At 39.6% G+C, this 17116-nt stretch overlaps 1 protein-coding gene across 1 annotated transcript; it reads left to right on the top strand.

Annotated features, from left to right (window-relative positions):
* The first annotated feature begins 7004 nt into the window (after nt 1–7004).
* gcgb (glucagon b) lies at nt 7005–14120 on the top strand. Its single transcript, XM_072259664.1, has 7 exons — nt 7005–7081; nt 7643–7746; nt 8899–9057; nt 10740–10859; nt 11109–11240; nt 12399–12563; nt 13889–14120. Exons 2-7 carry the CDS (start codon nt 7652–7654, stop codon nt 13923–13925), a joined length of 708 nt encoding a protein of 235 aa, XP_072115765.1. The 5' UTR covers nt 7005–7081; nt 7643–7651; the 3' UTR covers nt 13926–14120.
* Nucleotides 14121–17116: the final 2996 nt, after the last annotated feature.

The following is a 17116-nucleotide window of genomic DNA, read 5'->3' as shown; positions in this document are numbered from 1 at the left end:
CCCTTCGAGCCAGCACCACCATTCACTGTGATCACGGCTGATCATCCACAATCAGTACCCTTTTCCTGCCTTCGCCCCATATCCCTTCACTCCGCTATCTTTAAGAGCGCTATCTAACTCTTTCTTGAAAGAATCCAGAGAATTGGCCTCCACTGCCATCTGAGGCAGAGCATTCCACAAATCCACAACCCTCTGTGTGAAAAAGTTTTTCCTCAACTCCATTCTAAATGGTCTACCCCTTATTCTTTAACTGTGGCCTCTGGTTCTGGACTCCCCTAACATTGGGAACATGTTTCCTGCCTCTAGTGTGTCCAATCTCTTAATAATCTTATATGTTTCAATCAGATACCCTCTCATCCTTCTAAATTCCAGTGTATACAAGCCCAGTCGCTCTAATCTTTCGACATATGACAGTCCCGCCATCCTGGGAATTAATCTCATGAACCTACACTGCACTCCCTCAAAGGCTAGAATGTTCTTCCTCAAATTTGGAGACCAAAACTGTACACAATACTCCAGGTGTGGTCTCACCAGGGCACTGTACAACTGCAGAAGGACCTCTCTGCTCCTATACTCAACTCCCCTTGTTATGAAGGCCAACATGCCATTAGCTTTCTTCACTGCATGCTGTACTTGCATGCTTACTTTCAGTGACTGATGAACAAGGACACCTAGATCTCATTGTACTTCCCCTTTTCCTAACTTGACACCATTCAGATAGTAATCTGCCTTCCCGTTCTTGCCACCAAAGTAGATAACCTCACATTTATCCACATTAAACTGCATCTGCCATGCATCTGCCCACTCACCCAACCTGTCCAATTCACCCTGCATTCTCATAACATCCTCCTCACATTTCACACTGCCACCCAGCTTTGCATCATCTGCAAATTTGCTAATGTTACTTTTAATCCCTTCATCTAAGTCAAGCATGATTTCCCCTTCTTAAATTGTTTTCATGATTTCATCCTCATAAGCCATGCCATTTGCTGCCACATACGATGGATAATCATCCTCCGCTTCTAGTTTCTAAAGCCTGATGCCACCAAACGCGATGGGCCAGATGGCCTATTTCTGCTCCTATATCTTATGATCTTATGGTCAAACAAAAGCAACTGCTCTTCCATTTTTCTTCCAATATCCTGGTCCACCTCTCAATCACCAGTAACACCTGCTTCTCCAAGATGCTTTCATCCATGCAAACTTAGGAGATGCTACGCTTGTCCTTGGACCTCCTCACTTCCTACCAAACCAGAGATCCAAACGGTATTTTAATGGGACATAATAATAGCCAATGTGGTGGAAAGAGTACAAAGCATTGAATACTGTGTACTAAACCGAAATAAGAACGAGCAAGCCACTGTTTGAGACATTGAGCAGTGAAAGGGAAGGAGATCAAAAGGCAAATGTGGCATCTCCTGAGCAAAATAATACCATAAGATATAGGAACAGCATTAGACCAATCGGCCCATTGATCTGCTCCATCATTTCATCATGGCTGATCTATTTCCCTCTCAGCCACAATCTCCTGCCTTCTTCCCATATCCCTTCATGCCCTGAGTGATCAAGAATCTATCAACCTCTGCCTTAAATATACCCAAAGGTTTGGCCTCCACAGCTACCTGTGGCAACAAGTTCCACAGATTCACCACTCTCTGGTTAAAAGGAATTCCTCCTCACCTCCATTCTAAAAGGATGGCTGCTCTATTCTGAGGCTGTGTCCGCTAGTCTTAGACCCTGCTACCATAGGAAACATTCTCTACACATCGACTCTACCGAGGCCTTTCGCCATTTGATAGGTTTCAATGCAGACACCCCTCATTCTTCTGAATTCCAGAGAGTACAGGCCCAAAGCCATCAAGCACTCCTCCTATGACAAGCCTTTCAATCACAGAATCATTTTCATGAAACTCCTTTGAATCCTCTCCAATGTCAGCACATCCTTTCTTAGAAAAGGGGCCTAAAACCGCTCACAATACTCCAAGTGAGGCCCCACTAGTGCTTTATAAAGCCTCAGCATTACATACTTGCTTTTATATTCTAGTCCTCTCAAAATGATTGCTAACATTGCATTTGCCTTCCTCACCACCGGCTCAACTTGCAAATGAACCTTTAAGGAATCCTGCCAAGGATGTCGTGGAAAAGGCTTTTTATCTGCATGTAAACTATTTCTTTTTCTGTCATCAACTTGAAACATTAGCACTCCTTTTGCAAATACTCCCTGACCTGCTGGGCATTTATAACATTTATCTCATTTCATGTTTCCAGCATCCACATTACACTCAGTGGCCACTTTATTAGGTATTTCCTGTACTTAATAAAGTGGCCAGTGAGTGTATGTTCATGGTCTTCTGCTGCTGTAGACCATCCACTTAAAGGTTCGACATGTTGTGCATTCAGAGATGCTCTTCTGCACACCACTGTTGTAACACATACAGTCATTATTTGAGTTACCGTTGCCTTCCTATCAGTTTGAACCTATCTGGACCTGACCTCTCTCATTAACAAGACATTTTCACCCACAGAACTGCCACTCACTGGATATCTTTTTGTTCTTTGCACCATCCTTTGTAAACTCTGGAGACTGTTGTGCATGAAAACCCTGAGAGATACTCAAACCACCCCATCTGGCACCACCAATCATTCCACAGTCAAAGCCACTTAGATCACGTTTCTTCCCTATTTTGATGTTTGGTCTGAATAACATTGTTGTTCGCCCATTGTCGACGCCGATGAGGACCTTGACACCAGATGGTGTCGAGACTAGTGTGTGATTTGGATATAAGTGAGGGAGAGTTGTGCAGCGTCAGCCTCATTCTCTCTTCCCAATTCCCACCTGGATCCAGTGGCAAGACAGAGTCAAGACGGCTGGAGATGGGATTAGGCGCAGTGGATGACCAGGACATCCTCTGTGTCTTGTCCTGCTCTACACGTTCCACGACGCTTGCAGAGACCGCCTTCTTGACCGTTGGACCTTCCATTGGTCTCGTCCACTCAATCTGCCGGAGTCTGTCTTCACATGCTGGGATAGACAACTCCCTATCTCACCGAGGGTTGGAGACCCATCGGCTACCCTCACCTGGTTTAGCCGGCTTGTCGAAGCCGTTGCCCAGGGTGTGGCCACTGTCGTATGCGGACAGCTGCGGGGAGCCACAGGTGAGAGCTGAGTGCCAGGTGGGGACCAAAGGCGGACTAACCGCCTTGAAAAGGACACGATATGTTCCCCCACCAGAGGTGCTACCCCTCCCTGACACCCCAACACCCTGAACCTCTTGACCACGTCTGCATGCCTTTATACATTAAGTTGCTGCCACATGATTAGCTAATTAGATATTTACATTAACAAGCCAGTGTACAGGTGTACCTAAAAAAGTGGTAATTGAGTGTATATTGCACATATTTAATTTTTTTTGTTAGTATTAAAACTCTTGCTAACACTTCTAAGCCTTTTCATACCTGATGGTATGTAAAGCTAAGATAAAAAAATCAATGAGATTTTTACATTAGAATACATTTGTGTTCTAAAATTGTTTTGAAAATGTATGCAGTAGATTTAGTGTTAAGATAATTTCTTCATCTATTTTGTTATAATCTTTATAATGTAAAGATATGTCAATATTACAGCATTGCTACATACGACAAAAAGAAATCCATGAAGATTAACTCAAGAATTATGCTTGCGTACCAGTTAGCGTGACACTATTACAGCTCAGGGTGTCAGAGTTTGGAGTTCAATTCCAACGTCGCTTATAAGGAGTCCCTGTATGCCCTCCCTGTGGTATGCATGGGTTTACCCCAGATCCTCCGGTTTCTTCCCACAGTCCAAAAACATACCAGGTAGGTGAATTGACCATCGTAAATTGTACCATAATTAGGTCAGGCTTAATTGGGGTTGTTGGGGATTATGGCTCCAAGAGCTAGAAGGGCCTTGTCCGTGCTGTATTGCTAAATTAACAAATTAATTAATTAACCATACTAAATATTCAATATTAATCTGAAACATGATGAGATAAAATAAGCAGAATAAATATTTCACAAACTGGAAATTAATAGCAGCTTTAACTCTTGTTATTCTAGTGAATGGTCATAAATATGCCTCAACTGTTTTTAAAAATGTGTTATCTCGTGTATTTAACAACCAAACCAGAATTTATTCCTATAACTCTCCAGGTTTATGTTGGGTAGTCATCTGTCTGTCTCAAAGAACAATGGGTGATGGTGATCATCATCAGAAGCCTGGGCAGAAGGATATGGGGATTCTGAGATGCCCTGTCATCAAGATCCGCCTCTCAGCCTCACCACTGTAGTCTAAAGGAAAGCTTATGAAGCAATACCTTTGGCACCAACTTGGCTACAGGAAATGCAGGAAGGATGTTCAACAGCATCCAGCCGCCTTAGAGGCTCCACTCCTGATTTGCTACCTGGGTTTACTCCCATAGCCTTCGTCTCTCCTGAGACAAGGCAGTGGGGCTGTTTACCCACAGCTGGGGATCTGGTTCATGAGCACCAGGGCCTGTCCAAACACCGGTGAGCCTACATGCAAGGGCCAGACCTCCTCCCCATCCTCTGTAGTTCAGCCTGAGACTGAAAGGAGTTCAGTTTCTGTGTGTCAACGGTGAGGAAGCACTACATGAGACTTGCTGTAGGAAAGGCTACGTACTGCCAGGGAGAGACTGACACATTCAGCTCTCCTTTTCACAAGACTGCTAGTCAGCAGTGGAAGCAGAAAGTGAGAATGACAAGCACTACCCACTACACTACCACAGTAGATGTGTCACAACAACCATTTTCACACAGGTTTATGTATAGTCAAATTTAATATTGATTCGTTGATATAAAAAATAGGAAAAAACTGAACATTAATTGCACAGCAGCACAGACAAAATGCTGGAGGAGCTCAGCAGGTGAGGCAGCATCTATGGAAATGAATAAACAGTTGATGTTTTGAGCCAAGGGCCTTCTTCAAGACCGAAAAGGAAGGGCACAAGTCAGATAAGAACATTCTTATTCTCTTTCAACTTTCCTTCCAGTGTTGCTTTGGATTTCCAGCATTTGCAGATTTTCTTCTGCCTGTGACATTAATTGCATGTTTTACTTATGTCAATGTTCAAATCAATTGAATGGAACTATTTTCAAATAGAAAATAAAAACAGATTTACTCCCTTTGTGCTATCTATTCTGTTTAATTATGAAAACAGAAAAGGTCTTATGCACACATATATAGCTGGGGTGTCTAAAACTTTTGTAGTAATTTTATGCATTGCACTGCACTGCGGCCACAAAAAGTATTTTCATTACGTGTGTCATGATAAACCTGATTCCTATATGGGTCTCTATTGTGGACTGGGAGTGGGAAGGAGGCAAGGAAAAGGGAATCATGGTTGGAAAAGGGGGAAGGGAGAGGGGAGAGATTAACCAGCTGTTTGGGATCAAATGACTGTGCCTGGTGTCTCAGGACTGGGTGTGTCTGCGCCCGCACCACACCCCGCCCCTGGCACTCCTTCTCTGCCACCTGCCCCACATCCCTCCCTCGGTGTTCCACCCTCACCATTCCCAATATCTTTTGCTTCCACCAGATTTATAAACTCGCTCACTGCTCCACATTGACAAATATAATACTGTGCAATACTCTTAGGCACATATATATATGTGCCTAAAACTTTTGCACAATACTGTATATCCAAAAACAGCTCTTCTACATAAATGCTCAGTGCTTGTAGTGAAATTAAATCAGTCTTTTTAAAAGCAAAATGTAAATTTTCTACTGATGAAGTCCTGGTATAGAGTTTTGACCAGAAACATCAACTGTTTATTTCCTGCCCTAGATGCTGCCTGACCTGCTGAGTTTCTCCAGCACTTCGTATGTTGCTCCAGATTTCCAGTATCCGCAGTCTCTCTTGTGTCTAACTGTTCAACTATTTCTTTGCAAATTCCATATTAATTTCAAAGCAACACACACAAAATGCTGGAGGAACTCAACAGGTCAGGCAGCATCTATGGAAATGTATAAACAGTCGATGTTTCGGGCCAAGACCCTTCTTCAAGACTGGAAAGGAAGGGGCAAGGTGCCAGCATGAAAAAGATTCTTCAGAAGAAGGTTCTCAGCCCAAAAAGCCTACTGTTTATTAATTTCCATAAAAGCTTCTTGACCTACTGAGTTCCTCCAGTATTTTGTGTGTGTTGCCTTGAATTTCCAGCATCTGCAGAATTTCTTGTGTTTGTTTGTTTGTTTACTGAGATACAGCACAGAATAGGTCCTTCCAGCCCTTCAAGCTGTGCTGCCTTGCATTCCTCCTGATTTAATCCTAGCCTAATCACGGAATAATTTACAATAGCCCATTAACGTACCAACTGCTATGTCTCTGGACCGTGGAGGAAACCCACGCGGTCACAAGGAGAACGTACAAGCTCCTTACATGCAGTGGTGTGAATTGAACTTGGGTTGCTGGTACTGTAAAGTGTTGGGCTAATAATGGTTCCCATATTAATTTATATTAATTTTCCCCATCACCTCATTATTTATTGGTACCTGTGGGTATAATGTTTTGATAGTCTGAGAAGTCCTTTCCCTAGATGTATCATTTGGTTTCAGAAACCACAATTGCGGCTTCATCAGCACTCCCCACTAACCCACTGGTTTTCCCTACATCGTCAAAATCACTGAACACAAACATTACACAATGTAAAGAAGCGGAATGGCTTTGTTATGCACCATTCACTTTGAGCTAAAAGCGTGAAATTGTTTGGAAAATAGGAAGTCATCCGGAAGAGTAAAAATCTTAAGTGATTTCCCTGAAACTTTTCAAATCAGGTGGAAGGCAAAGTTTACAAAAAAGGATGATTCAACAATTGGTAATCTAAAATGTCAGAGAAATGAGGATGGTAACATCACAAATTGAGTTTCTCTAAATGGAAGTGATGATGTTTTCCCCCTATTGCTCAACCACCCTTTTACTATATAAGGGGACTAGGTGTTGGCAGAAGCACAGATAAGCTTTAGGAACCATCAACACCTCTTGGAGAAAGAGAAGCTGCAGTTTCTCTCAAGGGTTCATTCTGATTGTAAGTTGTTCATCTGGAGGTAAGGATGAATTTAACAACCTGAAGACGTTATGGAAAGTGGAATTATTCTATACTGTAGCTTGTATTTGAAAAAACACTGGCGCACGCCCAAGGTTGGCCCATGCCCTGTTGTGAAGTGCACTGCCCTGCTCCGGCATCAAAGAGGCTGCAATATGCTAAAAGTAATACTAGATTCTCTTTATTTTTCAATAGGCTTCTTTGAAAATAAGTTTGTAACTACTTATTTCCTCTAGTTAACCTATTTATCAATCTTTATCCAACTCAACTTTATTTATTGTTTTCAAAGCTGCTTACACTGGATATATCCCAAATGTTTTTTTTTGTGTTGTACTTGTTAAGCAGATTAGAATATTACCTCTTTTTAAAAATATAGAGAACAGATATGGGAGTTCCAGGTTTCTGGCACTCAGACTGTTGGTGATTACATTGGTGGGGTGATAAGCTTGATTCTGAGCAGTAGCTCCAAGCGTTTTGCTGAATAATTTCTTGATACCTTCAGCAGGTTGAAGTGAGATATCTTTGTTGTACCTTTTTGAATATTTGGTTTTTCTTAATGCAGCAGAATAAAATGAAAGGCTTTGCCTCTGTCGCTGCCATGCTGCTTTTGATGCTGGTACAAAACAGCTGCCAAAAGCCGATGCATGACACAGAAGAAATATCAAGGTAGGATATGCTCCAGAAAATTAAAGTGTAAAAGCTAGTGCATACAATGAAAATTGCAAGACTATTCATTAAATTTAAGCACCCTATTAAATTGACCAATTTATGAAAAATTCATCCATTGTTCTGACAAACTGTATTTCATTGGCTTAATCACCTGCTCAGGAAGTTGAGCATTTTTTACTATTACTTAAATTAGGTGAAATATCCTTAACCAGAACTAACATTCTTATTATTTGGTAAATGTCATGAGCTGCCACATAACAACAATATTTCATGATTTATGCCAGTATATATTAAACCTGATTCTGATTCCAATTCATTGTTTCATTGATATTTGTCATTCCAGCCACTATTGTAATAGTTAGAGATTCAACATGTCCTTTAGTCTTGTTCTGTATTCACTTAGTCATTGGTAGTTGAGGCATAAGGAAAAGGGGGTGTCGGAATTGCTTTTCTTTGTGCCATTTATCTGTGTAAGTCACTGCAATCTCATTAACTAAGTTAAACAAATCCAGCATCCCCCCGCACTGGACACTGGACTGGAGACTTGGAGATGTTGTTCATTGATTGCTAAATAGACCCAGTCAAAATTAAGTTTCTACTGATTGCACATGTTTACAACTGTTTGAGAATGCTCCTCAAATTGAATTTTAGGTGAAAAAGCACTAATGAGTGTGATAAAGATTTTAAACATTAAATAATTATCTAATTTTATAACTATGCCATAATGATTTGAGTCATTTTCAGTGGGTTGGTCTACTAGAGGCTGTGAACTCCTTTTGAAATGCTTCTTTATAGTACTAAGAATCATTTTTTGCTGTTTTAGTAAACCTATGCTCATTTCATAAATACATTAAGGTACTGTGTGTTTTTTAATGTGAGGGATTAGTCAATTGTGGTGGTTCATGGCACACTACACATTTGCAACTAAATTTGAGCTTATCTTTGAACTGAAACTCACCCACTGCATTAAAAGCATATTTTCTCCTGAATGTACGCTGAGTGAGATCCAGAATACAAAATTACATGAATGACCATTTAATTTGCTATTTCCACTGATGTGGTTATAGGAAGATTGTTAGGCATGTAGTATAAGTGACTTCATGCTTCACGGCTAATTAGGTAATGACACACAGCTATATTTCTCAGCAGTACATTGCAGACATCAGAGAAACAACTGGATACGTCCAATTCACTGCAGGATGTGAAACGCCATTCTGAAGGCACTTTTACCAGTGATTACAGTAAATATATGGACAACAGACGAGCAAAAGATTTTGTACAATGGCTGATGAATGCAAAACGGAATGGGTAAAATATTTTCCTTAAGCATTTCATTGGACCTTTAGATAAATATCATTAGTAATGTTCAGCAATGTGCTGAGATCACTTCTGTGCATGATATATTTCCTTCACTATTTTCTTTCTCTTATTTCTAGATAATGTAAACAATTATTCTTTTGCATTATACTTCAATTGCTGGGATACACCCTTTTGGTATAAAGTCAATTGTTGAGAAACATATTTAAATAATGATTCCTGCAAAGTGAAGTAATAAAACTCTCTCCATATTTCTAATAATAGTAAAATATTAAAAGCTCAAAGAAACATATTCCTTTCAATAGATAAAACTATCTCTTACCCTTTCATCGCTATTCTAACTTCCGCCTCTCTCTGGAAATATGTAAGTGCTCAAATTCATAGAGATCTTTTTCAGTAAAAACGCCATTGAAATAGTCTAAGTAGTCAAAATGCTTGTTTTGTACTGTTTACTCATATGCTCTTGGAAAGTTCTTACAGAATTTCAGGATAATTTCACTCACTCATATGTGCTGTTCTTTAGCTTCATGGTAAATTATTCTCTCAATCAGTTATCTGAAGAAATATCTCCCTTACACTTGTATTACTTCTACTACATTTTCAATGTGCATTCTCGGCAATTAAAACAATTACCGTTCTGAACAGTTTCAAAGACTTCATCTTATTTCTCAAAGAACATTAGCAGCAGATAATTACAACACAGAAAAAAAACAGTCAGTAATGACCGTACAAGCAAATTAATTAAAGTTCATTAACTTTCCACCATAATTTAGAATCTTAACATGTAAACAATTGTCTTTCCTTTTGGTATCTGTAGAGCTTGGTTGAAGGTTTCTTCTTCTTTGAAGAAGATTATGAACTGATTTTAACCTCTCTATTTTCACCATGACGCTTTCTGATCTTTTCCGGAGTTCATATTCTCATTTTTGATACTCAGCATCTCCAGAATTTGTTTTCATTTTCAATCTTTTAATCCAATCCACTACCCAATCTTTTTGCATTTTAACTGAACACTGCGTTGTAGAGCTTAGAATTACAAGTCGTAACCATGAGTTTCATGGCAGTTCTATTTAAAATGTGTGCCCTCGTTTACTTTCTTGTTCTCACATGTAATACATTATGATTATCTGTGTGAAATTGCATCTAACACCTCCAGGCCCAGTTGTTAGTTGATTTAAAATCTTTGAATCTTGTTGCTTAATAATCAATAGTAATTTTTAGGGTCCCATTTCATTTTCCACTCAGAAAGGTTACAATTTATGGTTTTCTTGTTCTTAAGCCTATTTTCTATTAGCTGTCATTATTTAAAATTAATGAATTTTTTACACATTTTGTTCCATCCTAATAATCCGGTCAGCTAAAAATACTAATGTTCTTGGTTATTAGAAAAAAACAATCTAGTCACTCTGTATCTTCACTTGCTGTATAAATCAAGACTTAAGAAGAGCACTTAAATAACAAAATCTCAGTTCATCCACAAACATTTCACTTCATAAGCAAATTCCTTTTCACAGTAATGTCGTAGCTATTAAACACGTCAGTTTACGTTACAAATGTTGCATCTCTAAAACAGTCCATAAATTCTGAAAGTTGTAAAGGTGCTACTTCCCGGGATAAAAAGGTTTTGTAAATGTTATGTGCTACTTATCCGTAATTTAATTTCTTTCAATAAGTGACAAAACAAAGAGACATGCGGAAGGAACTTACACAAGTGATGTAGATTCGCTTTCCGACTACTTCAAAGCAAAACGCTTCGTAGATTCACTTGCAGGTTATGGAAAGCACCAAAATGGGTAAGTTATTAATCATTGAAACCATTCAATATGTTGCTGTCAATTGTGATTGTACTTGCTGTTTCAATGGGTGCAATTAAGTTTTCCAAACAAATCATGTTTGCTGTGCAAGCAGATGCATTCTTAATTTTAGTATTTTGTGATGCTTTCAACTGGTATCATATCTTTGTCAAAATGTGCATGGCACGTTAATGTTATTCTAAATACCAGTTCCACTCATATAGAGAAATATTTCATGAAATTTGTCAGGGGCATTTCCAAGAGAAGCATTGAATCTACCCTCTCGGAAGAAAGTTACAAGAATGACCTGGATTCTTATCTGGAGGTGAAGGCAGCAAAGGACTTTATTGACTGGCTGATGAAGGGACGTGGCAGAAGGGAGTAAGTAATTATTAAATGATTCACAACTGAATGTCAGACACAGCATACGTTGTCACTGCTAAGTAACCGCATTTTAAACAAAACCCATTAAATAGGTGCTCCTGATGCAGCTTCCACTACATTGGTTATACCCATGTAAATTGAGGGAACACTTCGTCAAACAACTCTGCACTATCCCCCAAAAGTGGGACTTCACGGTGGCCAAACATTTTGATCCCCATTTCCATTCCCATTCTGACGTGTCGATTCCTGGCCTCCACTTTTGCCAAGATGAGGCCACCCTCAGGGTGGAGGAGTAACACCTTATACTCTGTCTGGGTACCCTCCAACCTGATAACACTACTATCAATTTCTCCTTCCGGTGAACAAAATTTCCACTCTCCACCCCCAACTTCCTCTATTCCCCACTCTGACCTTTCACTTCTTATTTATGATTTTCCCCGGGTCCCCTCCTCCTCTCCTTTCTCCTATTGTCACTGCTGTCTCCTATCAGATTCTGTCTTCACCAGCCCTTCAGCTTTCCCATCCACTTGGCTTCACCTATCACCTTCCAGATAGCCTCTTTCCATTCCCCCCACCTTTTCATAGGTGCTGTCTGACCTGTTGAGATTCTCCAGCATTCTGTGTGTGCTGTTAAATAGGAAAAATAAATAAATCTATTAATAATGCAAGTTCAGTTAAGTAAATTCAATGGTTAAAATTATGTCACTGCTAAACAGAAGATAACATTTAATTATTATGACTGTTCACCCGAGTGCTCCGGTTTCCTCCCACGGTCCAAAGATATATTGGTTGGTAGGTTAATTGACCTTTATAAATTGTCCCATGATTAGGCTAGGACTGTTGGGTGGCATGGCTCAAAGGGAGGTCCTGTTCTGTGCTGTATCTCAATAAGTAAATAATATAATCGTGATAGAGGAAAGGGTTTTCACTACATAACTGAAATTTTGCCCGACGCCGGCCCCCTAGGCCTGAGTCGACATAGAAGAAGAAGAAATTAGGTTGTCCTCTTATTATGTTATGATAATGTTGTACACCTTTAACTAGAAGGCTAATCGTTGATCAAATTACCATCTCATTCAATGGTAATCCTGTAAAACTATGCATTCTTAATTTTACTTTGATATTAGTGTTCTAACCCCCTTGCCATATTTTCAGATATCCAGAAGATGGTAAAGAAAGTCTGAATGGAGTGATTTCTGAGGACTTGGACAGAAGACATGCCGATGGAACCTTCACTAGTGAAATTAGTGTTGTCTTGGATACCATGGCTGCCAAGGAGTTTTTGAACTGGCTTTTAAACTCCAAAACCGTCCAGTCAAGGTAAGAAACAATAAACTCCTGTAGATCACATCTGCTTCTGAAAAATTCCAACCTGAAATGTTAAGTCTCCTTCCCTTTTCAATGCTGCCATGCAAAACTACTGCTACTTACACTCATGGTCTGGAATTTTCGCCTTGTATTCCAGTGGAATGGGAAATGATGGATATGAAAAATTGCTCCTTTGGTTAGAATATTTTCATTTATAATATTAGATCTGGAAAGAGCCATTTAAATAAACAAAGCAAATTTGAATAGATTCCAGCTTGAGATTTCCAAGTAATACCTTTATTCAAAATTTTTCATCCATCTCTTCCCAAGCACATCTAGCCAGTTCAACAAATATACAAACTATGCCTGAACTCGTCATGAAGTTTTTATTGGTATCAGAGTTTTTCATACCACATTAAGTAACACTGGGAAAAAGTACTGAGTGTAAGGGAACATTGTCAAAGTGCTCTCATTGAAATTTATTTAAATTTTGCGTATTTTGCAATGGGTGTGCTGCCAGCTTACTCTCTAGGAGATCAAGTTGAAGATTATCCCCAAAATTAAGTGAAACACAAAATTATTCCATATCTTTAATGCAACAATGCTCTTAGAGTCAAAGAGTCATAGAAAAGTACAGCTCTGCAGCCCTCTTAGTTTCACTTGTTAAATGTTTTGCTATATTGTGATTTTGTAATGTGTAATGTGGCATTCATCATTAAGAACAACCCACCCAGGACATGGCCCCTTCTCATTGTTACCATCAGGAAGGAGACACACACTCAATGATTCAGGAACAGCTTCTTCCCCTTTGTCACCTGATTTCTGAATGGACCTTGAACCCATAAACATTACCTCACTACTTTCTTTTTTATTTCTGCTTATGCCTTACTTCTTCAATTTAACTATTTTATAGACTGTAATTATATACTATGAACCGCACACTGTAATTGTTTTTTTAATATAATCATATATTGCACTGTACAGCTGCTGTAAGTTTAACAAGTTTCATGACATATGCTGGTGATATTAAACCTGATTCTGATTCTGATTCAAATTAAAGAGATCTCATCAGCAAACATGTTGGGTATTAGATTTGCTACATATTCAGGTTCAAATAATTTCTGTGGTACCTTTGATCTTAAATGTTCATGATTTGCCTTTATCCAATCTGGCTCTCTCATGTTTGCTATTTTAATGAGATGAGATCTAAAAAATATATTACATTTATTAATATCACATTCACTGTTTGATTTGGGCAATATTATTCACAGATCTTTATGCAGCTTTATTTTCCAAATGTGACTGTGCAAAGATGCTAACTGCTGCTCTCCCCGCAGGGACTCCGAAATCGAATTTTTCAGCGAGTTCAAGTAAAGAAGAGACTGATTTTGGTTTAGCATTTTCGTGTTGTAACATTGGCCATGCCTCGATAAAATATTTACAGCTTTTTGTTGTGCAAGTGACACAATGTTATATGAAGCCATAATACTTTGCATGCAAAAGAATTGACTTAAAGTGTAATGTGTGTTGAAGTAGGAACTTAGGTAAATAAACATTATTCAAAGGATAGTTAAAAGGAAAAGCATTACAACTATAAGATTCACCACAGCAATTGTGTATCGTACAGTACACCAAACTACCTGTTCAGATCTATTTTAGGAAGTTATTTTTCTAATAAGTAATTTGTATATATTTGAACAAATCATTGTAGTCAATATCTATTTAAATCTTTTGGTTTAATTTAAGCTCCATTTTTTTAAAAAACGGAGTCTAATATCCCAGTATAAAATTAGTACGTTTTGAGCAGATAACTAACGCAAGGCTTTTAAGGTAAAAACAGTAAGCATGAATAAAACTTTACATGATATTGAATTCACAGAATCTTCATTATGTTCAGGATGCAAAAGTATGACTGTTCAACTCCATATTTTTAATCAAAGGGCACAGTGCAGAACAACACATTAGCTTCTTTAATCCTAACAATATTCGTGGTAGCTTAGTGATTAGCACTACGCTTTCCAGTATGGACGATCCGGTTTCAATTCCCGCCACTGCCTGTAAGGAGTTTGTATGGTCTCCCCGTAACCGTGTGGGTTTCCTCTGGGTGCTCGGGTTCCCTCAACAGTCGAAAGACGTATCGGTTGGGAGGCTAATTGATCACTATATATTGCCGATGATTAGGCTCAGATTAAATCGAGGGAATTGCTGAGCATGTAGCTCAAAGGGCCTATTCTGCGCAGAAACTCAATAAATAAATAAACTCCCTCTCTAATATATTGCTTATCGTACTCAAATCAAAGAAACAAATTATCCATTTTTAACATTATGAGTGGGGCACTAAATTAAGCTGAGAGTGGCATGGTAGTGTAGTGCTTAGCACCAGTGACCCGGGTTCAATTCCACCGATGTCTGTAAACAATTGTACGGTTTCTCTGAGACTGCATAGGTTTCCCCTGGGTGCTCTGGTTTCCTCCCACGTTCTAAAGATGTATGGGTTAGTAGGTTAATTGCTCTCATGGGATTAATAGGAAGGTGTGGGCTTGTTGGCCCAGAAGGGCTGTTACTGCGCTGTATCTCTAAATAAATAAACATTTGCTTCACAGGTAATACGGGTAACCTCCAAGGCAAACATTAGTACCACGGATCAATAACACATATGTACAGAACTGAAACCAAGAATAATATTACTCAAGGATCTTTATAAATGTCGAGCAAATTACATATCAACAGACCAACACATAAATTCAAATCGGCAATAGAATTTAAAGTTATCAAAAAGATAACGGACAGCAACATAACAATTCTCAACATTGATTTTTTCAAGAGTATAATTGTTCCCAGTAAATGAATACTTGGCTTCCTGTGAGTGATAAGCTCACTGTCGGTGGGGGTGGGGGGGTACACAGGGTTAGTTACTGCCTGTTATGCTGCTGGCATTTAGGGCAGTAATGAAAGTCCCCCATTTCTGTCTGTCCTTGGCCATCTTCTCTATTGTGTCACAGGTGTGGTTCAGGGCTCTCACTTCTGCCTCTATGGTACAGCATCAAGTTGACTTTAGTCTCCCGCATTTCCTCCGCCCTTCCGGGTCCAATGAAGTGCTGTCTTGATGATGGATTTGGCCTCTCTTCTCACCACGTGCCCAATCCATCTCCAGCGTTTCCTCATGATGATTGTGGCCATGTCCTCTTGGTGACACTGAAGGAGAGGGGTGTGGTTGGAGATCTTTCTTGGCCAGCTTGATCTTGGCAGCGTTCAGGGCTTCCATCATTGTGTCAGTAGCTTTGTCTCAGTTTACACAATAGTCAGTCATGTAAATCCTGTGTGGACACTCAGGAATACCATCGGATACAGATATAAGATTCTTCATTGTTGTTTGCTGAACAACTTATTTTTTGACTAGTCAGGGTTGTCAGCCCTGAGCTGAACCCCCAAATCTGGAAGATCAAACAACCACTCTTAGGCTGGCCTCTACCCTTTGACCTGTTTGGCCTCCAACTCTATGACAAAGTTGTAGTCCTCTTGCAGTAAAGATGGTGATATCACTGGAATAAAGGTGGTGGTACATTTGTTCTTCACACTGAGCATTAAAGGCAAAATAGATGCTTTATTATGAGAGAGAGAGAGAGAGAGAGAGAGAGAGCGAGAGAGAGCGCGAGAGAGCGCGCAACATAATTGGAAAGGCTTTAGATATATACATTTGGGGGAACTCAGAAGATTTTAGGAAAAGATGGAAAATTTAGATTTAGAACAGAAAAAAACAGGGAAAGAAACATCAAACACACATGTCAAAAGGCCTCTTGCTATTCTTCACTTCTCTTGAACAAAAACAGAAAAGGAAGTAACTCATAGAACTTAGAACACAGAATAGTACAGCACAGTACAGGCCCTTTGACCCACAATGTTGTGCCGACCCTCAAACCCTGCCTCCCATATAAGTCCCCACCTTAAATTCCTCCATATACCTGTCTAGTAGTCTCTTAAACTTCACTAGTGTGTCTGCCTCCACCACTGACTCAGGCAGTGCATTCCACGCACCAACCACTCTCTGAGTAAAAAATCTTCCTCTAATATCCCCCTTGAACTTCCCACCCCTTACCTTAAAGCCATGTCCTCTTGTATTGAGCAGTGGTGCCCTGGGGAAGAGGCGCTGGCTATCCACTCTATCTATTCCTCTTATTATCTTGTACATCTCTATAATGTCTCCTCTCATCCTCCTTCTCTCCAAAGAGTAAAGCCCTAGCTTCCTTAATCTCTGATCATAATCCATACTCCCTAAACCAGGCAGCATCCTGGTAAATCTCCTCTGTACCCTTTCCAATGCTTCCACATCCTTCCTATAGTGAGGTGACCAGAACTGGACACAGTACTCCAAGTGTAGCCTAACCAGTGTTTTATAGAGCTGCATCTCTATAAGAAAAGAAAAAAATAAAACTATGAAATGAGCAGGCTCTTTGAGCCCATGTGCCATTGTGAGAGGTGGAAATGCGTAAGGCCGGCCATCAGGACTCTGGTGAAGCTGTATAGGCCAATCCCCTATACAGTGAATACAATGGATTGCAGAAGCA

This window comes from Mobula birostris, chromosome 6, assembly GCF_030028105.1.
Source record: "Mobula birostris isolate sMobBir1 chromosome 6, sMobBir1.hap1, whole genome shotgun sequence".
Taxonomy (NCBI): Eukaryota; Metazoa; Chordata; class Chondrichthyes; order Myliobatiformes; family Myliobatidae; genus Mobula; species Mobula birostris.
The sequence above is the reverse complement of the archived record's forward strand: the minus strand, read 5'-3'. Positions and strand labels throughout refer to the sequence as shown.

Coding starts and splice junctions, on each gene's coding strand:
- gcgb (XM_072259664.1), top strand. CDS start 7,652: ATGAAAGGCTTTGCCTCTGTCGCTGCCATGCTGCTTTTGATGCTGGTA. Junction 9,058..10,739: donor ATGAATGCAAAACGGAATGG/GTAAAATATTTT, acceptor TCTTTCAATAAG/TGACAAAACAAAGAGACATG. Junction 12,564..13,888: donor TCCAAAACCGTCCAGTCAAG/GTAAGAAACAAT, acceptor CTCTCCCCGCAG/GGACTCCGAAATCGAATTTT.